The following is a 24,293-nucleotide window of genomic DNA, read 5'->3' as shown; positions in this document are numbered from 1 at the left end:
TAGCAAGGAGACCAATAGATTCCATCTAAGGAATTAAGACTCTACATTCAAAATATACTATTTGTTCTATTGAGAAATGGACCGCTCCCTGCTCTCTGCTTCCATGAATCTGCCTGAACTAATAATAAAAGTAGCAGTACAGGAGAAACCTCACTGGTCCTTCCAGGAAAAGCCACTCTAATAAGGGAAAACCAGAACTGAAATCACAAGCATTGTGAGAGTGCTGGAAACTGCTTCCTAACTGTGGGCAAACGAAATTTTGTTTTCCTTAGAGGGCTTTTTAGAGTAGGCTTAAATGTTAGAAGATAGTATGGATCCAAGAATAAATGCAGCCATCATTAAAACTTTTCAGGATGAGATTCACAGCCTCTCCTTACCTGTGTGCTACAGATGCTATATACCCTGACAGCAAAACCACCACTTCCACATCTCGCAAGACTCCATGGCCACTGTGAACACTGCCACTGTGAAACTGCAACAAAAGGGTTTTTTTAATCTGAAACATGAACCTGTTTAGACTGCGGCTTGGAGTTGACAATCTTAATGTAGGTATTTAAAAAAAAAAAAAAAAGGCAAAAATAATGTAAAATATTGAAACGTGCAGAGCAGTAAAGATACTGCAAGTCAAACATGTCCCTTGTGAGTAGAAGCCTTTGCATGTACAGCATCACTGCTATTCAGCCAGAAAAGGGTCGCTTTTTTTACCTCTGACCCATTATGACCTCCAGAAAGTCTTTAGTGCCACTGCCTCTGCGCACTTCAGACTTTTGAACATCCCTTACTCTATTGCTATTGCACAAAACTCCCACAAGATCACATCCTACATGCCAGCAAGAACTCAGCATCCTGGCTGAGGGACACCACCAGCTCAACACATATTTTACTGGAAGGAAACTGGATGTACTTCTCTGATGGCCACATCTTCATGAGAATAGCTCACTCACTTGCTGGAGTGAGATTAGAACTTGCAAAATGAACTTGCTTAAAAGCACCCTATTTCAGATCCAAAGGGAACTTGGAGACCTTCTCATCCAGTGTTTGAGAAACGTTAGCATAGGCAATGCTTTCCAGAGTAAGTAGTGAGAAAGATCATTACAAAACTTCATTAGTCAAACTTCAGAGTTACCACAGCAAACTGGAAACCAAATAATGTATATTAAATTATAACATTTGCTGTTACAAATATCACACACAGAATCACAGAATACCCCAGGTTGGAAGGGACCTCAAGGATCACGAATCTCCAACCCCCTGCCACATGCAGGGCCACCAACCTCCCCATTCAATACTAGATCAGGCTGCCAGGGCCCCATCCAACCTGGCCTTGAACACCTCCAGGGACGGGGCATCCACAGCCTCTCTGGGCAGCCTGTTCCAGCACCTCACCACTCTCTCTGTGAAGAACTTCCTCCTGACATCCAACCTAAATCTTCCCTCCCTCAACTTAAAATCATTTCCCCTTGTCCTGCTGTTATCTACCATTTCAAAGAGTTGACTCCCCTCCTGTGTAGGTACTGAAAGACTGCAATGAGGTCAATCCACAACCTTCTTTTCTCCAGGCTGAAAAAGTCCAGCTCCCTCAGCCTGTCTTCATAAGAGAGGCGCTCCATCGTTCTTGCCAAAAGATAGCAAATTTAGAAGCCACAGCTGGATTTGGCCTGTTCAAAACATCTTTTGCAGCGTCATCCCTACAAGCAAATCTTCTACTATTGGCACAAATTTCCATCGTTAGCCCAAACCTGTTTGCTTAAAAGCTGGAGTGCCGTCCTATCTGAGACATTTTGCACTGGAATTAGTACACAAGTACACACTGCAGTGCAGAAATGTGACGCCAGTATCACACAGCCACAGTTTTGATGGAAGGAGCAATAGTTGTGTTCACTGAAAATCCTCCAGAGTGTTGCTTCAACCCATTATATTGCAAAACAAGCATTGCTTTAGGCAGAAACTGAAGTCAGTTTCAATGCAGTTGTCCTAAATTGACCATAAGAGCTCTGGAGACATAGAAATTAAAGATGGATAGATAGCGAGGATGAAAAGAAGCTGAGAAATGGAAATCAGGGGAAATGAGACTAATAGTACTTTTCCAAATAAGATCAACTTTACAGCTACTGAAAAAAAAAAAAAACCAAGAAAAAATAATAATAATTTTATATATGTATATGTACAAACAACCTCTCAGTCTTCCAAAAGGTGAGAGAGTCCTGCAGGGCCTGAAGCTGTGATTCGCGGCAGGAAGAAAACTCCTGCAGAGAGATGTGGGATGATCCTGAATGCCAGGACTTCACTGAGCAAAACTGTTCACTGAGCAACACGTCACTGAGGACCTGCCACAGGTTCCCTGCCTGGTTGCACCCAGCTTGATCAGGCCTGCAGGACAGCACAGGGCCTCACCAACCTCCACTTCTTCCCCAGGCTGAGGGCACAGCTGTGGGTGGCATCCAGGTGCACAGTCCCTGGCATCCCTCCTTCCTTCCCCACAGGCATTGAGAGTGGAACTTGAGCTCTCGTGTACTCGGTCTCACCACACAAACATCTCCCAGCTACTGGGAAATCACATCCTCCTGCAGGCAGCACTATTATTAGAGAGGAATGGCAGGAAGGTCTGGTAGTCAGCTGCTCCAGCAGCGGGAATGAGACAGTGGTGCTCTCCCTGTGATTAGAAACAAAACTGAAACCAAAAGGGCAGCCTATTTATGGAAGGGTAGTAAAAAGATGTCAACAACTTCACTTTGACTGGTGTCATGACCTCACTCTCCTCTTCTTGCTGTCTGCTGCTGAGTGAGAACGGGCTCCCTGGGGCACTGAGCAGCAAGGACAAGGCCCTCACTCCATCCCAGGTCACTGCAGGAGTGCCGTGTATGGAGACAACTAAAACCCCAAGCAGCCTAACACCTCTCACAGGAAGGGCCTGCTGGTGTTGTGCCGTGCCTGGCCAGCTCTATCAGAAGAGCTCAGCACCTAGCCCCACTGGTTAAAGGTTGCTCTTCATTGCCTACAACCTCACAACTTACCTGAGCTAACTTTCCCTGTTCTGAGGTACCTTGGATGTGGTTGACTTTAATGAAGAACAGAGATTTACACGTTTCTCCCAGTTCACGCTCCGTCCAAATTTCTGCAGAATCCAGATTCACACATTTCATTTCCAGACAGCATTTCTGATTGGGAAATAACCCTAAGGGAATGCTTTATCTGCTAGCCACTCTCCAGACTGTCTATTCTGACTGGTCTTTTAGGAAGAAAAATTCTGCTGCAATGAATCTTAGCTGCAAACTGAGCTCAGGGGAGCAATATCTTGGATCGATCTCAGCTGAGAAACACAATTGTGAGGCGTTCTTTGTGAAAGTGTGAACAGCAGTGCTGAATAACGCTGCGTGATTTGTAGCCATGTACACATGTGCAATAAGGAGCAGAGGGAATCTGTTCTTAATGCCCCCACGCTGCAGCTTGGGGGCTCGCGCCTGTGTCATGAATGGTGCAATGAATCTCTCTTTGAAAGCCCTTGGGCAACGGGAATGAGGGATCCCATGAGGGATGCGTGGAAAAAAATGATTTCATGCTGTCTTTACAAATACAGGATCATGGTATGTGCCTGCTACTTTAGGGCAGAAGACACATTTTTAAAGAATGTCAGTAAATCACCTCCCATCGACAAGCTTGAGAAACAGACACCAGAAATAAGGCACCCATTGAAGACACTTATTTTATAGCATAGCATAGTCAGCTCTTTTTTCTCTTTTTCAGCCTAAACCTTTCTTTGTTCCACTGGAAACATGGTTTTGCTTAGGTAATACCCTGCTTATCTCCTCTCTAACAGCCAACCATCTATCACAAGCTCTCCTCCCCCTCTGAGCCATAGATGTGGTTGGCTGAACACAGAGGTCTTGTTCTCTCCTTGTGTTTAGCATACCTAGAGAAATCCAAATCTTGGTTGTTCCAACAGGAAACACCACTTCTAGGCACCTACACAAAACAACAGGCTGCAGCTTTACACACGGATTTTGGAGCTATTCTCATCTCCTCAGAGGCATAAATGTAGCCTCATGTAACACATTTCCTCCAAAGACAAACTTTGTGAGCCAGACCACGAGAAAAATGCTTTCAAAAAGACCAACATCTAAGGGGGGGGTAGGATGTAGGAAACACTATGAAAACACCTTTAATTCCAAATTATAGTTAATGTGATGACACAAAGGTGATTATTATAGAAAACAAAATATTATAGCATCCAAACTGAAGAAATTCGGTTTTGACCAACTACTGTAATGCCTCACTTTGACTTTTCTGAAACAAAACGTGTTTGAAATTCTCTTCATTAAAAACAAACAAATAAACAAACAAACCCAAATCTGTTTGTTCGTTATTTCAAATTGAGATTAAAATAATAATAATAATAATAATAATAATAATAATAATAATAATAAAAGTGCTTCTAATGTTAAGCCTCTCCCACCTTACAGGAATGTAGAGTACTTGTTACTACAGGGGAACCGTATTAAGCTGATACATCACATGATAAAATGAGCACTTTGGATGACACCAAGATACACATAAGGCTCCCAAACTAATTAACAAGGATAAAGAGTTTTTGAATGCTTATCCCTCCCATGAGGACCATCTGTTGCAGTTTGAATATGACACTTCAGGAAAAGATTCCAAATGTAATTAAATTTTGAACAGCAGTAAAGGGGCCTGTGTTAAGTTTATCTTTGGAACACAAAACCCTAACGTTTTTTCAATTTTCAGCATTGCTGAAGAATCCTTTGTGTCACACTATCAACTCGTTACATGACGCAAGGCGGTACTCAAAAACATGCAACAGATGGCAAGTCCTGCAAAGATTTTGACGTCATGAGAAACGTGTTAAAACCTGGTTGCCTGCTGACTTTTTGGCTCATTGTTCGTAAGATACAGCCACCCTAGGTCTCTGGCTCCATCAGCAGCACAGCTAGCCCTCCACACAGCCTCCAGGGCAGCTGCTTGTGAGCCAGCTGTTACCTGCCATGTTTCACAAGGGGCCTTTTAAGGCTAATGACCATCAACGTTTGTCACAATGCTGTGAACTGAAACTTTTCTCAGTCAGATTTCCAGCTTCAGCCATCTGTGGATTGAACCAAGAATGCTGTTAGCCGCTCTCAACCCTGCTGTCCTTGCTCAGTTAGAGACTGGAACTGCCAATTCACCAAATCACTCAGTGTTAAGCATGCGAAGAACCCAACTGAAGCTGGCTGCTGGCCTACATGCTTGATGGTACGCATGAGTTAATGCACTTCCCTGAGCATTAGTTTGAATGATGCCACTGAACACTGTGTGATGCGAAATAAATCACTTCATAAAGGGAACCCAGTGCTTTCATTAGCAGAAAACTGAGATTCCTCCACTGGTACATTTTGAAAAAACTCTAGAAAACGCTTTTATTGGAACGGCAGACAATAAACGAACGCACACCTAACCCACATTACTCCATTTTAGAAAAAACAGCTTTAAAAAAAACCTACCATAGCAGCATAGTAATGATAATTGCAGCTTAATTACCCATAACTGATTCTTTATGCCCTGAAATAATTTATTCTCCTTTTATACTTTTCTCTGATAACCATTAGAGTCATTACAACTGCGAGTCTGTAATTACATACTTTGCATTTTAATGTTCTTTGCCAGTTCATCCTCTCTTCCTGTCTTTCAGTTAATTTCATTACCGAAACATGGAGAAAATTTCCACTTGGATTTTCCAGAAGTTCTTGTGATTTGATCTGGGGAGGTCTGGGATTTCATGAAGTCCAGTGAGACAGATCTTCAGACCGAGCTTCTGCGCACACACGGCTGCAGCTCCCCCAGCTGAGCTCCTCCACGTGAACTCTGCATTAGCGTAGGCCCCATCACCACAAGTCTGCCTTCAGGTTTGGGACTAAAGCATTCCACAGAGGTTCGAATACAACTAAAAGCCTGGAGAATGGGGGCTATGGCTGTGTTTATGTTTGAAATAAACAGATGCTTAAGGCTGCAGTGGAGTTAATGCCTATAGCTGGGTGATCCCTATACATCAAAAGAGCCATCTTAAGCATCAAAATAATTGTTTTTTAATCACGGAAGGCATTTTCTGAGCCTTTAGCTTGTGTAAAAGAGGCACAAACCTCCAGCTCCTTGCACCAGGTGCTACTCTCCATGCTGAGCTCGGGTGAGAAATGGGCCACCATCTGGGTGCGTTCACTCTACTTTTAGCAAAGCTGATGCCTTTGACCATTTTGTTCCTTTGTGTTCTGTGTTCCTCACGTGGGCCTGTCTCATCAGTGCCACCTACCCAAGCCCCACAGAGATCAGCTGCTCAAATGCCCTCATCTTTAATCTCCATCTTCCTGTTGCACGCTCTTTCACAGGAGCATGGAAGTGTTGCATGGTATGGCCTGTGTCACCCCAAACCCCTAGGGCTGCTGGATCTAGATGCTTTTGTGCTTGACTATCCAAAAAGCATTCTAACTCAGTGAAGTATTCAGCTGGTGAAAGACAATGAAGGAAAGCTGGCAGCTGCAAGAGCAGCTTGCTGGCCCCCACGGCTCTCTCAGTTCAGCCTCTCTTGGTATCTGATATGCACAGAAGCGGAAAGCTCGAGGGTTTCAGATACCTTTGTCTGCAGGAAGCAAAGAAAACCCTGGAATGTGTTTCAGCTCACAACATCCCCTTGCCTTCAAAAGATGAAAGCGGGTGGGAAGGCTGGAGGCCGGGAATGCAAGCTGCCTCCTCCTCCAGCAGAGAGCAGCCTATGCAGAAGGAAACATCTGCTGCTTATCTCCACTGAGAAAAACAGACATGGTCCATGGTGGAAAATATGCACAAAGGTTAACGGGAACTCTGCTGGCACACACAGCAGCCTTGCATCAAACCTGCCCAGTACTCAGGGCTCGGTGCTCAGAAAGCCTGGCCAATTTCTTGGATCTGTGCTTTTAGACCATGGGGAATCTGGCCCAGGTCTCCAGCTCATGCCACTCCCTTAGCAGTATCCCATTCCCAGCCACCAATGCTGAGGGCTGGAGGGAGGTGGGAGGACATGTACACAGCACTTCCAGGTTGCCCTTTGGGCAATATCTCTTCTCAAGCTGCTGGCCACATACCAGTGTTTCCAAGCTTCTTTTTTCTTTTTTTTTTTCTTAAAGGAAAACTAATTCTCAAAAGAGCAATTGCACCACGAGATTGGGCTTTCTGCAAAAAAAAAAAAAAAGAAAAAAGAAAAAAAAAAGAATTAAAAAAGCCCTCAAAAGCCCAAGTTTGTTGTCAAAGTCTCCACAAAATTAAGAGATTTGACAATAAGGCTTTTGTTCTTACGCAAGCAACTGGGCAACATGCAGCTTGATTTCTGCAGCCAGCAGATATTCAAAATACTTTCCACATACGACAGGTGTCAGTTTGACTTTATTTAAGGAAAAACGGGGAAAAAACAGTAATTTCCATAATACACAGAAGACAAGTTAGATAGCACTGCAAAAAAAAGGCTGAGTGTTTTACTTGTCACCAGTCTGCTTTGCAGCTCTACGATTAGTAATTTTAATGCAGTTTGTCATTTTGTAGTATTGTTTAGCATCTTTATAATCAGCAGAACCTGGGGTTATAAATCACAAAAAGTGTACTACTACTACTATGAAAAACTAAAAAACCCACAAAAATCACTTTCAAATAAACCATAAATATGTGATGCACATTAGTGTAACAAAACCATTTTTGTAAACATTTTCTCCAACATAACATGTGCATAAGATAAAAAATAAAAACACTGCAGTCATACAAGTTAGGGTTACTTTGACTTAAAGATACAGAAAATTATTACTTATTAAAGCTTAAAACTAAACCTAGGAGCTTTTCTTTTCTTCTTTGCTTACAAAAGCACTGTTTAGAGTTCGATGTCTGTATACGTAGTGGTTTTGTAATACTGGGTTTACCTTGCCATGTTGCTGTCCTGGCACTTCTATGGACACAAAGACAGAGGGAGCTTCCCACCGGGAGCCTCCCAACGCCAACAGCGTGCATCCGTGACCCGGGAATCCCTAACAGCACAGGAGCATCTTCCTCTGGGAGAACAGCATCAGCTTTCAAGGACTACATTGATTTTGGAGCACAGAGCGCTGGAAGAGTTAAATCACGCAGACTGACATTGGGTCAAATCAGCTGGGGTAAGCTACGCTACAGGGCCCATGTGTGATTACACCCGCGTTGCTTCTCGAGTCCCCTTTAGTTCATGAGAGTACAAAAGGTTCATCGTTCCTCTGGCTGACCGCGCCAGGCATGAAAAGAACACATCCTTCACCTTCAACGCTATCCAAAAGTCACACGGTTAAAAAAAATATTTCTAGGTACTCCTCTGCCAGCAAACGTAAGGCTTTCTTGAGTTTTAACTCTTTTGGTGTGTGGGGTGTGTGGGTGTGTGTACATGCACTCGTGGTACGCATCTACCACTCACTCTTACACTGTCTGTGACGTTCGAAGGAGCCTTCAGCAGAAACGCTGCTTGGGTTTGAAGGATTTACAGCAGTCGGATTGATATCAAGAGAAAGTTGGCTGAGTCTCAGCTCCGCACAGCTCGTGCTCGCGGCTGGGCGCCCGGAGCACACGTGCTGGAAAAGCCCTACCTGCCATGCCAGGAGAGAAAGTTCAACGTAGCAGAAGACAAAGCCCACGGAACACTGAGAGCCTGTTCACTGAATGAACAGCTTAAGGCAGCTGTCGACAAAGTACCCCACCAAAGGAATAATAATAATAATAATAATAATTAAAAAACAAAACGAAAATAAAAATGGCTGAATCATGACACTGTGCATTATTACATCACCAACAGATTATTATACACTCAAGGTTTTCTCAAGTAATGAACATGTAGCCATTAAACAAATTATTACTCTCAAGACATTTATTACAAATGTCAGAACTTATTAATAAAATAAAACTGACTTAAAAAAAAAAAAAAAAAAAAAAGAAAGAAAAAAGCCAGAGCTGGGATCTTACATCTAAACACAAGTATACGTTGTTTTTATGAATAAGCAGTATTAACTACATTCTTAAAAGAGTTTTAGTGCATTGCATTCTTAAAAAAGAAAAACATCACCGCCCCAAAATGTTTCCTACAACATTTAACAGTTTATAGAACTAGCCTAGTTATTTACCTGCCTGTTGCTAAGCCCACATGTTAGAAGAGTGAAACCTCCGGTTTTAGGCTAAATTCAGACTTCTATTAAGGATGAAACTGGTTTAGAAAAACGCTTGCTTTCCAAATTTAGTCAGCAAATTACAATAATCAGTGTCTCACTGCCATAACGCTACCACTATTGCCCCAACGGCCCACTCTCTCCTCCTGCTGAAACTTGCTACACGATAACAGTCAGAAACCTTTCAATCTGGTAGTTTTGGTATTAAGATTAAATTAGACATTAATGGTTTTCATCTAAAAATGTATAAACTAAACCACCTCTTTTCTTTTACGCATTAAAAACAATGAGGTAGGCACAAAAAATAAACATATGTAGTTTGGATTTTATTTCTTTTTTTTTCTTTTTTTTTTTTTTTTTTTTTTTTTAGTTCTGCGAGTGCAGACTGTGGTAAAACTGTTGTTGCACTTCTAGGTTTAAACAAAAATTAAACCTTTAACTGAGGCAGTGCTAATACTGTGACATAACCAAGTTCTGGCCTAACACAGAATCATTATAGAAAATGAACTTTTTTTCTCTTTTTTTGTCTGTTTTTTTTTCCTTTTTTTTTTTTCCTTTTTTCCTTTTTTAACCATCTGCACATGTTTCAGGCAATATCTGGTACACAGAAAATGACTAAAGTTATTGGCCAGGCCAAAAGGAAACTGCAGAAACAAAAAAAAAAAAAAACCAAGAATTCCACCCTGACCCCATCCCACCCTCCCTGTCCCCAAGAAGTTCTCCATCCTAGTCACTGCATCTTTCACATTTTATAAATATTAACTTCTTAAAACCTGCACCTTCCTCTTCGTCCACATATTGTCACATTACAAAAAAAGAAATGTCAATTAAATACATTGTTAACATTACTAGATAGACTAGATCTGCCCTTCTGTTTCAGCCTTTCTGACTCTCTACACCACTTCTCACCTTCTCTTGCCTGCCTCCTGTCCACTCAACAGCATGTTCATGGTAAATCTGTTTTGTTTTCCTTTTTTTCCCCCCCTCTGTTTTAACACTAACAAACAGAGTCCTTCAAAGCCTAGGAATCCTGGAGCTGAAGGCAAAAAAAGACCTGTAGCTTTCTAGCATGATCCCAAACCTCAAAGACACTGTAGCACCTGATGGCAATATCTTTACAGCACCAGCTGCCTCGCAGCCTCAGTTGAAAAACAAAAAGAAACCTAACACCAGTGATGCCTGCACACACATTTACACAGAGTGCTGCATTAGTGCAGGTCTGTACTCCAGTTGAAAATAATTCCGAGTTATGAAGATCTCAGACTCTGGATGTCAGCAATTCCTTGCCAAAGCCCACTGCTTCTACCAGCTCAGAAGAGAAGTCCTGCCAAGGGTCATGAAATATACTTGACTGCTTCCACCTGACCGTACGGAGGCAAAGAAAACCTGTGAAGAAAAGAAAAAAGGTAAGGAAGCAGAGATTTTCCTTTGTATTTGCTGCCTGTGACATCTACAGTGCCATTACAGTTCTGTAAAGCTCAGTACTGGGTCTGGCTGAGATGCAGCTGACTTTGTTCACTGCATCCTATACGGTACTGAGCTTTGCACTCATGGCTAAAAGAGCACTGCTAACACACTGGTGTTTTGGCTTGCACATCATCAAGGCTTTCTTACCAGGCCCCTTACCCCCAAAGACTGGGAGAGGGTAACACCTGGATGGTGGACCCCAAATGACCAAAGAGATATCCCATACTGCATGGGAAAGCATGCTTGGCAAGAAAAGTTGGCAGAAAGGAGGAGGAATGAGGACATCATTGTAATGGGAAGAAACTGACGAATTCCTTATTACGCTTGGCTTGCACAGCCAAGCTTTTGCTTTCCTTATTAAGCTGTCTTTATCTTGATCCATAAGTCCTTTCACACTCCTTTCATTTTCTCCCCATTCCACGTGAGAAAGGAGTGTTTGGCTGCTGGTTGGGGCCAACTCACTGCAAGCACCAGCTTAAAGTACACGTTTATCATCTCGGCAAGAAACAGGGGTGGGGGTGGATTATACCTTGTCATTACGTTCACATAAGAACTTGAGTCTTTGTGCCCTTTTGTGCATGAACACACCGTCCAAGTGTCCAGTTTCTACCGAGCGTATTTCGATCGCTTTTTCTCCCCAGCCCATAATCTGATTGGATCGAATATATGCTGCGGAGAAAAAACACAACACAGCCGGTTAGCACAGGTAGAGGGCAACACAGAGTAACTTTTTAAAAAAGCAGAGGAATATGTTTAAACACTGTAATTAACAGTGACTTGCCTGTGCACACCGTAAAAACACACAAATGCTCAGAGCGCTATTTCAGCCATCAGCATTTTCACAGCACTGCCCCCAAAATATCCTTTTTTTTTTCCTTTTATTACCACACGAGCTGTCCATGTTAGTAATGTATTTTGTGCCTGAGCACACATGACACAATAGAAGCTTTCCAATTAATGGAAGGAACACTGAGTTTTACAAAGATTTTTCCTCCCAGGTTTGGCAACGAGACAGGTTAATTAGGTGTCGACAAGGAAAAAGCAGAACGCAAAGTTGAAACAGACAAAGCCTATCCGCTCCGGAACATCCCCAGAACCATTTCAGTGTCTTACGGTGTCAATTCCTTGCTTTGAAGGAGTTTGTTGGCAAAAGAGAAAGAGACAGAATGGAAAAATTAGGAAAAAAGAAGGAAAAAAAAAACCTGCTAGCCGCCTTTAATAGGAATAATGCTTCAAAAATCTGCTTTCCTTCCCAAAAAAGCCAGCTGGCCTCACAAGTACTCTGCATATTTTAAAAAAGGTTCATATTAAGCTCTCCAAGTGGAAGTACTATTATTTGTCCTTCTGCTTTCCTTCACACACAAATAAATTAAAAACGAGCATTTATTCCTCAGGGTATCACTGGGGAAAACAGATTAGTACTGGCATGAGGAAAAAATCTGTTCCTGGTAGCATTAAAAACTGAATGAAGGAGAAAGGCAGCAGCATTATGAAAAAGAATATTCAGAAAGAAATTTGATGGATAGTCTTAAGAATGCTGCCAAAAATAACATATGGGAACTTAGTGAAGAATAAGCTGTTGCCTCTGATTTGTATGCATACTGAACAGAAAAAAATAAAAAGAAGCACAACAGATCTTAACAAGGAAAATTTAAAAAGATTTAATTTCATAATACTTCCCCATTTATGTTATCTTTTTTTCACATTAATTTTCAGTGAAATAAGCCAAATTATCTGCTATGGTACAACACATGTGTATACCAACACATATGCCGTTGTGCCAGAATATTTTTACATATGTCACTAGTGATAACTGAGCCAAACATTTTATCAGGATTGTCAGATGAGATATTCTGATGGTATCAACTGCCTCTGTGCCATTTACTTCACAGCCACTTCAGTCCCCAGGGCTCTACAATTTGCCAGTTGATAGAATATGCTTGCTTTCAGATCTAGTCAAGAGTTAAATGCAGCAGAGTGAACATGCCACGCATAAAACTTTTTAAATTTCCTTCTCCCATGTTGCTCTCACAGCAGCAGTAACCTGAGCAGTAACTACTGATCCATGCATCCATTCCAAAACAAGCAAACTCAGTGTGTTCGCACAACAAAACAAAGGTGTAATCACAGCCCATGCCACACTCAGCACTGAAATAAGGCAGCATAGGCAGCAAGAGCACCTATACCAACAGGCTATACCAACACTTTCTTGCAAAGATAGATAAGCAATCTGCAGATGAATTAGAGTAAATCCATCAAATCAGATAGACTGTCATCAACCTGTAATAATATCCTGTGTGTCACCTTACACATCTTAATGGTTTTTCTAATTTTGTTGCTGTCTAGGAAAAACTCTGTAATGGACTGGAAAAATCATGTTGTATAATAAAGGAGTTTTTTATTCCTGAAGTCCACACGTTTCCTTGGATCTTGTTCTAAAAAACTCAACATGAAATGGATTCATACGATTCCTCCAAACTTTGCACAGCTGTTTTTCAGCAATATCACAGCATTGCTGCTTCTGAATCTGAGATCAAACCTGCTGCATTTTCTTTCTGCCCACATGCACTCCCACTTTCTCACAGCATATTGCATTTGACTCTCTGGGCACTTACCAACTGACGTTGGCATTTCTCCCCATTGCAGAACCACATCCTTGGTGATCCTTCCATATGTGTTTACATAAACTCCTTCATCCTCATAGCAGACCAGTAGCTCCATTCCATCCGTATTTGGGAGAATTATGATTGCGTGAGGTTGGATACTGCTCTGGATCTAAAGAGACAGAAATGAAGACAAAGGGTTTTCTTTGTTTTTTTTTTTTTTATTTTAATACTGAAGAGCCCGTGGTGGGGGGAAAGGCCTAGGTGAATTCTGATTTTTGTCTGATAGCAGACCAAGGATGCACACCAGAAGTGCTAGCTCTCCCTTCAACTTAGACACCCTACACAGCAACAGCAGATAATTAGAAAACTTTAGGGAATGAATTCTTTCATCTTAAGGCAGACATCTGAAAACAGGAAAGATGAACTTCTCGGTAGGAGTGCCCATTTCCACAGCAAGAGATGAAAACACAGGCCTTTGCCAAGCCTGCTGAATATTATCAGAAGGCAGTCATATAACTCATACTGCCACCTTCCCTGCAGCTGACTATGTGCTATGCACTCAGCCATCTACCTATCACCCCTGAAACCCAGATCTGAGCAGGCAGCTCCCAGGCAAGGAGATACAATGACCCTGAGGACAGGACACAGGACAAGGCCCAAGGCTCTAAGCCACATTTATTTGTCCCCCTCCACCCACTCCCACTTTGCACAGGGACAGCCTGGCACATTTTTCATCTGAGAAAAAGGAGGGAGGGGAAAACCAGAAGGAAAGAAACTCCCCCACCCCAGGAAGAACTCTTACATGTGTTGGTAGATAAATATCGTAGACTGATCCCGAATCCACATCAACAGCATGGAAGCCAGCACAGGAGCCATAAATGACTTTTAGTCTCTGACCCTCTTCTACAGTTAGATCCACCAGCAATGGCTTATGTACCAATTCACCAAATGACTGCAAGAAAACAATCAGTGAGATTTACTTTCCTGTTTAGGACCTCGATAGGTTTTATAAAAGCATGCTGCTAATGCACAGTTGACGAGCCTACTCCTCCAGTAGGCCTTTGCTCCATCCACCAGAGCAGTTAGAGGCTAACATCTTCCACAGACAAGGAGAGATCGCTCAGCACCCTGCTGCATTTCAATCATGTAATATTACACACTCTATTCCCTGGGGTTTACTTCTGTCGTCTGTTTGTTTTCAGTAAGAATCACCTTGAACTTTCGCGAGAGCAATTTGATACTCCTGGAGCATTTACTTCAATCTGCACAACCGGCAGTAACTGATTGTCTGCAAATCAGTTTGGTAATTACAGCGAGGCAGCTAAATTCATTCTTGCTGTACTCAAAAGATAACAAAGCTGAACATAATCTAATGACATCTTCTGCTCACATGAAGATGCTTAGACTCAGCTCGCTTCTCTTGGCTTCATGTTTTATTTATAGCAAGGATACAAACTGCTGTGATTTTGTGTCATTTTGAACATTCATTTATGCATGGTTGCAATTCAGCATTCTAAATACAATGCCTCTCAGAGCCAACCCTCCCTCATCCGTAACTGAAAATGTAAGAAATTCAAGGCAGATTTACCAAAGAAGCTGGACCACAGCTGTGACAAAACGTCCGTCACACCACTTTTGTAAAAGGGGAAACTGTAACTCAATATGTGAAAACCCAACAGATGGCTAAAATATACTGTTACCTTAAAGGCCATAAATTTGTGGTATGGCTTCGGTGCCCATGCATAGACTTCCACAGAACTCTTCAATGCAATTACCAAGAATTTGATTCTTTCATATTTTACTGAAATTAAACCAAAACAAAAATTAATTCAGTAATCGGAAAGCGACGCTAGTTCCCCATATTTACACATGTTTGAAGGTTTTTACTAATGCTTCATTTTAGAATTGCTATTTCTGAGTATTTTGACACATTTATACCACAAAAATTGTTACTCCTGTCAGTAACTGAACCTGTCATCACGCTTTCAATTACCTAGCCAGTACACATTTATTTACACTTTTCTTTCCACATTAGACTGCGCTAGCTCATCAAGAAAACAGTTTTCAGGCAGGGATGTTTCCAATAAAAGAAGCCAATGACTGTGGTAGTTTATTGGCAATCACAATCACAGCGTCGGGAGTGGTATTTTGAGCTGATGGAACAATTCCCCAGAGAAAAGGAGGGGAAAAAGGGAACTCAAGTGAAAAGTTGAGAAATGAGTCCATTTCAAAAAACAAAAGGTGGCTTTTTTGTCGTTCATTGCCCAAAAGAAAAACCGTTATCAAAAATTTCACAGAAAATAAGTAGGTGGCTGACAAAAAGCTCTTCCTCAGATGATAGTTTAAAGGAAACAGGTAGCTGACTGAATGCAAACAAGTTGTACTACCTGAGCTGTGTCCAACTGACCTTACCTCTAATTCTCAAGTAAAACATGAGCTCAAGTCACCTTAGTGACAATTCTGGTGACAAATTTTACCTTCTGCCTAAGGAACGGAAAAGTTTTTAGAGGTGTTAAGGAGTCAGGAGTTTCTCAGGGACAGTTTAGAAACAACAACATTTTGCAATCTTTTCTTTTTTTTTCTCATTTGACAAAAGCAACAATTGTAGCATTTCAGCCACAAAATGCTTCAAGGAAGAACTACACCAAAGACTTGACAAATAATCGCAGAATTGATCAGAATTAACATAGGTCACGACATGGATGACTTGCAAATTCTTGCATATCTTTCTGTTGCCAGTCAAACAGCTGGCAAATGTAACCATCTCAAAAAGCTCTATTTACTACTACTTTATTTTATTTTCATAGGAGGGAACTGAACGTTTAGAAATTGCCATTCAATTAGTGCCGCTGGATCTGCATTTGCAGCTGCCATTTTCATTGTGTAGGAAAAGATTGTGAGGACTTTTAGAATACTGAGGTTTGTTAACCTGTTTCTGGTGCTCTTTTTGGAGGAGAAGAATGAAAAAAAACATTATTTGGATTACACTTAGGAAGCTTTCTCTTCAAGTATTAGAGGAGTGGAATGCTTTTTGAAAACAATGAGTAAATCCCTACATCTCCACCTGCCATTATTATCTCCTAACTAAAATTGATTTTGAAATAGGGCTGAAGTGAAGAATCTCAGACTTGTGAGAAGAACATTTCTTTAGTAAGTACTATTTAACGTATTTCAGATATCTTACCTACTGTAAAAGCCTGCAGTTGCAATCTATTGGTAGGCAGGAGGGAGACAAAGCTATTTCTTGCTCCCCCTTTTATTCTGCAGGGAAGCAAGAATACTGAGCTTTAAGTGTTAGAAGACTTGACACTTCAGCAGACAAAAAAAGCCTCTCAACCTCCACAGCTGTACCAATGGAAAAATAGAGCTTTTGTTCAGTCTTGTCTGGCTTGCAAGATTTCTTGGAATATTTTCTTGGGGAAGAAGGGGATATTGAACAAAATCACCTTATCTCTGAAAGGAAACCTTTGATAATCCTCACTCTTTGCTCTGGGTGCTATCTGGGAATTCACCCAAATCTTAAGTTTCAAAAGAGCAATTAATCACTGAGAGGAGCCAAAAGTTGCCTGAAGCAACTGAGAGCCATAAATACCACTTCAGCTTGATGTCTGAAACGCCACTGCATCAAAGAGACAAGGAAGCGACCAGTGCCAGCTGCCTCACTGGCAACCTCCAGTCTGTAAGCACAACTATTCACAGGGCTCATCCTTCTTGGGAACTGAGGCACAGCTGCCAAAGGGGCCTCTCACTACCTGAAGAAGTCTACTGTATGTTTTCAGCGCAGAGGGAAGTTCAGTGCCAGGCTGCAACAAATCACCCTTCATCTGGAAAAGAATGCTCTTTGTTTCTCACGCTTCCCTACTGGAAAGCCTCCTTTCTATAGCTGTTAATGTATTGTTAACAGACCACTTCATTATGCTGCTGACACCCTGGGATATGATACTAGAGAAGTACATTATTAATTGTTTTTGGGGTCAAGCTCAAGGCTCAGCAGTCACTTACTGCAATAGTTATTGATTATGCTCTTCTGCAAGAGCGCGTGCATGACAGAAAGAAACAGCTCAGTCTGACTGCTGCTGCTCTACACTGACTGACAGGGCTTGAAAGGAACTGAGCTGGCTCTTAGGGGAAAACCAAACCAAATGCAACACCCGGGGTCCATTAAGATGCATCAGGACACTGAGCATAAGGAAGAGCTCTTAGTTCATATCCCCACCTGCAGGGCAGCAGGCTCACTGCACATGGCAAAAATGTGATGTGTCTTTGACTAGCTGCTGTGGAAGCTTCTACAGCCAAATCCATTCAAGCAACTTAAGGGCACTCAAAAGGTGCCTTCCTTGTGAAAACACACTTCATCCCCATAATCCCACAACTGTACTGCAGTGGATCTGAGACAGCATTAGGAAAGTTCATGAGCTAAAGGGAATCAATGAATCATCCTAAAGTTAAACATATGCTTGTTCCCAGATGCCTCCCCAAAGCTCGTGCACTAACTGGGCTTGGTTCTTCCTCCCACACTCTTTTTTTTTTTTCTCCACCAGTCTTAAAAATCTACATTAAAAATGAGATGTTTTTCACTCCATTCCAGAATTTGATTTCAGCATGATAAAATAACAGGGAAACCTGTTGGTAGAGAGAGCAGCTGCTGGTTGACAAGCGTCCCTCTGTCATCTCCAGGGTTTAACAGAGGTAGTGAAATGCCACAAGCCCCTGCTGTCCCTATCAGCCTTCCACTGAAAGTTGCATTCACAACAGGAAGAAGGCAGATGGAGAATCTGTGCCTGCACCAGTTTACAGCCCAGTATCTCATATTTGGTTTAACCCGATAGCTTGCTATCTATTCTGATGTTTCAACAGAAAATTTGTCCTTAGGCCTAAGGAAAATAGTCAGAAACAAATCTTAAACCTAGTAGCTACATGCATTGCAATTCTCTTTCTCAGCCAGCTCTTATCCGACAACTCGATACATTCGTTACTTACCAACTTTATAGTGCACACAGCCTTCCAGGTCACCCACTGTTGTCCAACCTTGTTTCTTTTCTACTTCAGGATCATTGTGAAGGATTTTATTTCTCAACCAGGACAGATAGTAAACTCGCAACTTGTTCTTCTTACCTAGCCACAAAGGGAGAAATAATGGTTCATTTCCAGAGGAATGAAAGTGCTAAAAAACCCTGTCCTGATAAACAGAAATCCCCACAGAACAAGACAAAAGAACAATGAAGGAGAAACTGCTGCAACCACTGAGATCTCATGCAGTATTTATGTCCACACCAGCATCACCCCAGAGTCCACCCAAAGATATGCTTTCCTGATAATGACAGAGATGCATGGTAATACCACCTAAATACTCAAAATGACAAACTCCTTAGCTGCCTGGTTATTAGGACAAAGCTTCTACTTGAACAGGGTTATCAACCTACAACAAAAACACCAGATTCCTGCACTGAGGTAACAGCTGAACCTCAACGATTCTTATTTGCACAAAACTTTAGGAGAACAGCAAAGTAGAATTTGAGGCTCCAAATGATCTGCACAAGTAGAAGAGAGTAAGACTGGTTTGAAAGGAGGAAGCAATGGGAAAGAAGAATATGGTGAGGGAACATTACGTTACAACTTCTGCACAGGTAGCAAGCAGGACATTTCCATCACTTACACCACCCTCAGATACAAAGTGATCAAGCTTTTACTAAGGCTGTTTATCATTCAACTGGTGGAAAAGTACATCAAGAACAGTGCTAAACCATTCCAGCATTTAACCACTTTACAACAGTACTGAACAGTACTGTACACTGCTCAGAATGTAACTCGCAATATGAAAAGGCCTCAAATGCAGATCAAGTGACTTTATCAGCTCTTTTTGATTCTGGGGAGACCTCACTGGCCTTTCAGTACTTAAAGGGAGCTCATAAGCAGGAGGGAGAGCAACTTTTTACATCATCTGATGGTAATAGGGCAAGGAAGAATGGCTTTAAACTAAAAGAGGGCAATATTACGTTAGGTGTTCAGAAATAATTCTTTCCTCAGAGGGCAGTGAGGGACTGGCACAGGCTGCCCGGAGAAGGCCAGGTCAGATCAGGCCTTGGGCAGCCTGATCTAGTGAGTGGCAATTATACCCATGGCAAGGGCTTGGAACTGGATGGTGTTTAATGTTCCTTCCAACCCAAACCATTCTATGGTTCTTTGATTCTTTAATAACTAATGGCCAATACAGCACAGGCTGAACTGGCAAGAAGGTGGCTCCAGTGCAGATATTCAAAGCTTGTCCCCCTTCTTCCTCCTTCAGCTGCTTTGCTGTCCAAAGCCACCACAGTCCTGCAGGTGAAGCTGGAGGCAAGGAAGAGAGATCATCTCTGCTCTGATGAGGAACCACTATGGAAGGCTCCATGAAGTCTCTGTGCAAGGAAAAGAAATAAGAAATGCCCACAGGGCCCCAGTTTGTTGGTGGAAAAGCTCCGTGCCAGTGCTCCGGTAGCTGATGGGGATGAGCACATGGCATCAGGAGTTACAGGTTACAGCAGGACAAGAAGTCTGAGCACTGAGAGCATCCTGCTGTTCTTGGCTGGATGCTAGAGCTGGCACCTAGCCCTTGCCTTGATGGCAGAGGACCCCTAACACAGCTCGGCTCCTCAGGAAAAGCAGCTGGGAAGGCTGGGGCAGCACATGCAGATGCACAGCTTGCAAACAGGCTGTGCCATTGACTCCAGCTTTCTCCTTATAAAAGACGCAGTCTGAAAAATTTTCTTTGGGATTACTTTGATGGGGAAGGGCATGGGGAAAAGAACAGGCAGTTACAAAATGAAAATCTGTTCACTGAGCTTAAAGAGGAACTGCCTGTTTTCAACTACTGGATCTGCTCCTTAATTTAAAAAGCTGCTCTTGCTTTGATGGCACCCAACAGAATGTGAAGCAACATCATGCTGAACTTGTTTATCCCTACTACAAACGTGACAGCTCATTTGGCAGTAAGGGAACATATGATTTATTGTTTGACTTCATATTTATCAAATTTGACAAGGGATAAAATCCCACTGCTGACACAGCTCCTAGAGATCTGGAAATGGGACCAGAGCAGTAAGGTCCTCCCATGAAAATACTGCAAATGACAGCTACAGAGGTCCTTTTAGAAAAATTGGAACAGAAAAAAGAGTACAGACCAGAAAGCACTGTTCTTCTGGGCAAGGAAGAGCTCACAGGACACAACTATCACAAGTTCCAGTCGATTGGGAGAACAAATTATCTCCCAGCTATTTCTATGACTTTAGCTTCCCCATAGCTTAGTAAACCTTAAGACTCAGACCAAATAGTGCACATGGGAATTTCCCAGCACGTGGCTACTTTTTTTTTCCAGTTCACATGCTGAGCAGCAGGGTATTTCTCTCCAGCTGGAAACATTTTCATAACAACAACAGAAGAATATCTAAAGTGTGTTCCCATTGTGTTTTAGTGTCTAGACCACAAGGAAAGTCACAGGACAGGAAATTCCTCAGCCTTCCAGCAGGCTGACATGAAAAGAGCACAATTGGTCAGCTAAATAAACATAGTTATGCATGTATTTAGAGTTACGCTGATTTTAATATTTATATTGGAGAGGGGAATTAGATCCTTTTGCTTGTAAATCCACAACGCTCAATTTAAACAGCTCTCAAATATCTGCAACTTCTTTTTTTCCCTTGTCTAACTGTTATGGCTATGAAATAAGAAAGAAAACTCTGCTCCAACCTTTAAATAAGTTGATTATTGACTCTGAAAACTCCCAGCTCCGGTTCACCCACAGACATCATTTCAAATGCAAAGCCTCCTTTCCTATACTGAGTTTTTGTTTTTACTGTTGTGTGGTTTTTAATTACCAAGCATGCAGATTCCAACCAGTTCTTCGACACCGTCATCCTTCCCTACATTCCCGAGAGCCCAGATCAGCCAGTTGGGCTTACAAACACTTAGGGAACCACAAATGGAGCATGTTCTGTATGCACTAGTCTCTTACAGCACTCTTAAGACTCTCAGCACTGTATATTACCTGAGCATTCAAAACTATGTTTTTGCTTCCCAACAGTATGAGCTACTCAGCTTTGACCCACAGTTTTCTTGTACCAGCTGTAGTAGTTCAGTACCAAAAGCTTTCTTGTCAAGGTAAGTTTTGAATTTGAGAACTATATTGCAGGAACAATTGGTTTCATGTTTTCAAACTCAGAAGAGTATACATTAAAAGCAAATTTTAGGCGACAATCCCCTCAAAACCGTACTGCACCACAACTTCTTACAGTGCGGTGACATATCTCAAGTACTGACACCATAAACATATTGATTCCTGAAAAAGCAGATAGAACATATGTCTGGGAGAGGTGTAGACTGAGCAGAAATGCCTCTTTCCTGCCTTGTACTTCACTATCCTCCCATAAAATGCAGGATATGGGGCGGAGACAAAGCCATAAAACAGACCAAGATCAGCCCGTTTCTTAAGGGTTAATGTAGCGTGTCTTAACAGAGGAAGCAATAGTTCTGAAGGAAACAAAGAAAACGGATGTGTTGGGGTTCTCAGATCGTGACTGACGCAAACATAAATAAACCTAAAACAATTACACACAAGATTTAATCACAGGCACTTCTGTTTGTGTAGAGTATGGTTCAAATCAACACATTTTGCACAAGTTGGATTATACAGTATTTTTGTTTATAAGGTCTACTATAGAATTGTTTATAAGGCCTACTACAGAATAAACTATCAAATGATGCTTTTCAAGTAGCTTGTATTTTTAACGTACTGTGGAAACACGACAGGTTGCTTTTTTTAAACCCTCCTTGATTCATCTTTTCTTTTTAAACACTTCACAACACAGCTGGAGCTTAGAACTAACTATGACAACACCAACACAGGCATGGCTCTTTTCAATTGTATTAGTGTGATACATCTAACACGTGGTCTAGCTGCGTGTCCTTTTGTACAAGAGTTGGGAGAGAATTCCAGCAGGGTAAGATGAGCTCAGAAGCATCAACAATATTTTTAGTGGCTCCAATGAATAACATGGACCACTGTGCAAAACAGTGTCCATGTCATCTAACATTCTCTCCCACAATAGCACAGCAAAGCAAAGACTCATTTCCCAAACAAACCAAACAAAAAATAAAGTAAATGGCTGAACACCACCTGTGAAGAAAGATTAATAGTGCACCACATCAAGTAACTTAATGGCAGAATAACCTTATGCAATAACTCTTTGGAGCCAAGGAGTCTGGAACCTTGAGCTTTATAAAACACATTTTCCATCAGTGCACACAAAACAAACACAGCAATCACCACCGCCCTTCATCTCTCAATGCTGAGTCGTCTGCAGTTGCATCCAGTGAGAGGCAAGGCCAAAAGCTGCTTCAAGCTGCCTCCTCACAATGGCAATTTCCACACTGCACAAATACTGCACTCCCCACACCCCGTTAGACACACACATTCTCTTTCTCTCTCTCATCAATCTCAACTATCTACTTTGCAAGAGCATTTATCATTATACATATTTAGACACACAAACTGTCTTTAAACTCCAGGAGCAAATAATGTTTTGGTTAGAAAGAGGCCAAGTTGCAAGTAACTGCAGCAGGGGGGTAGAATGTTACTTCTACAAATTTCACAAAACATTAATGTACAGCTCTGACAAAAGAATGCTTCCTCCAAACCTATAAAGATATTAAAAGGAGGAAGGAGAGGGGGCAAGCATGCACAGGGTACTATGGAGAAAATGATTCACTCTTAGAAACAAACTGCAGATTCAAGAGAGGCAAAATGATGGAAAATCCACTGACTTCATTCAAGTCAAGACTTTCCCCCTCAACACACAGGCTGTCAAGAAAAGATTTTTGCCATGCCATGGAGGAAAAATCACACAGAACAATTAACATTACCAGAAATTGTCACCAAGACGTTTAGCCCTTCAAGTACATCCATTTGCTGGAATCTTCTTCGATTGATGAGTGGATAAACCTTCCCCTGACCACTTCTGTCTAGCAGCATCAGACCACTTTCCGTGCCCACTAACAAGTTCACTCCTAGATGAAACAAAAAGAGATCTAAGTTAGTAGACAGATTTTCCATACACTGATGAAATTATACCTTTACATAACAACTGCCTTGTCTCAAGCAAGTCTAATCACACCTGAATGACCTCTACATGTTGTATGTTACCTGCACTCAGAGACTGCTGACACCAAATTACAGTGTACAAGAAAGTGAGAGACTGGAAGATCATGGGGAACTTTCTGGATCATCAGTTCCCAAACAAAAAGTCACACTAACACTGGAGATGGGGGGGGTGAGGCACGACTGAGTACCCAAGGTTATATATTCTGAAGGATGTATTAGCTTTGATAGGGGCGTTGGTAACAGGATGCTGTATATAAGGACAAAAAAAGCACTGGCTTTGGCTCTATTAGGAGGACTGGACTGTAGTGCAGCCCTCCTGGTAAAGAGACAGGCACGGGGCTGGTCTTCATCTTCCCAACAACCTTTTCCACCTGAATGTTAAATCTAGAGAAATTATATTGTGTTTCCATCCATTTCTCCTAAAGGCCAAGCGATTATAAATGAGGAAGGTCAGCTTCTTTTTACAAAGGTGCACACATCCACTGGAAACCTTATTAAGAGTACATGGAACCTTAGTGCTTAAAGCCAATTGCATTCTATTTGTGTATATGTATACATATACACATACATCATACCAAAAGGCTTTAAAATCTATTAATATGTAATTACTTTTAAATTTCATAAATTTAATAATTTATGATAATAAATTTCAATAATTTCAATAATTATTACGGCGTTTCAGGCCCAGAGCCCACAGATCATGCAGAGGAAGGTCAAATATAGTACAGGGAATGGAAAGCAAACCACATGCATGGTTTGATTTCCATTACACTTCTCTGTTGCAATCTCAATGTAAAACTTGTTATCCTTAAACATAGTAAAATAATGAAACAATAAAAGAGAAACTCACAGAAGATAATCATAATTATATTGCTTAGTGCTTTAATCTCTGGACAG

General features: G+C 41.7%; 1 protein-coding gene across 11 annotated transcripts in view; it reads right to left on the bottom strand.

Moving 5' to 3' along the window:
* Nucleotides 1-7,389: 7,389 nt before the first annotated feature.
* Nucleotides 7,390-24,293, bottom strand: part of MAP4K4 (mitogen-activated protein kinase kinase kinase kinase 4) — a 151,370-nt gene continuing 134,466 nt past the window's right edge. For all 11 annotated transcript variants that reach the window (XM_042810293.1, XM_042810294.1, XM_042810299.1 and 8 more), the window contains 7 exons: nt 23,159-23,302; nt 18,245-18,379; nt 14,965-15,065; nt 14,067-14,216; nt 13,274-13,433; nt 11,188-11,327; nt 7,390-10,577 (listed from right to left, as the gene is read on the bottom strand). In XM_042810293.1, coding sequence (XP_042666227.1) covers nt 10,494-10,577; nt 11,188-11,327; nt 13,274-13,433; nt 14,067-14,216; nt 14,965-15,065; nt 18,245-18,379; nt 23,159-23,302 — 914 coding nt within the window. In that variant the 3' untranslated portion in view covers nt 7,390-10,493. The remainder of the gene's footprint in view (nt 10,578-11,187; nt 11,328-13,273; nt 13,434-14,066; nt 14,217-14,964; nt 15,066-18,244; nt 18,380-23,158; nt 23,303-24,293) is intronic.

The sequence above is a fragment of the Centrocercus urophasianus genome, unplaced genomic scaffold (assembly GCF_019232065.1).
Source record: "Centrocercus urophasianus isolate 14NV4802_14NV808 unplaced genomic scaffold, USGS_Curo_1.0 seq_12, whole genome shotgun sequence".
Classification (NCBI taxonomy): domain Eukaryota; kingdom Metazoa; phylum Chordata; class Aves; order Galliformes; family Phasianidae; genus Centrocercus; species Centrocercus urophasianus.
The sequence above is the reverse complement of the archived record's forward strand: the minus strand, read 5'-3'. Positions and strand labels throughout refer to the sequence as shown.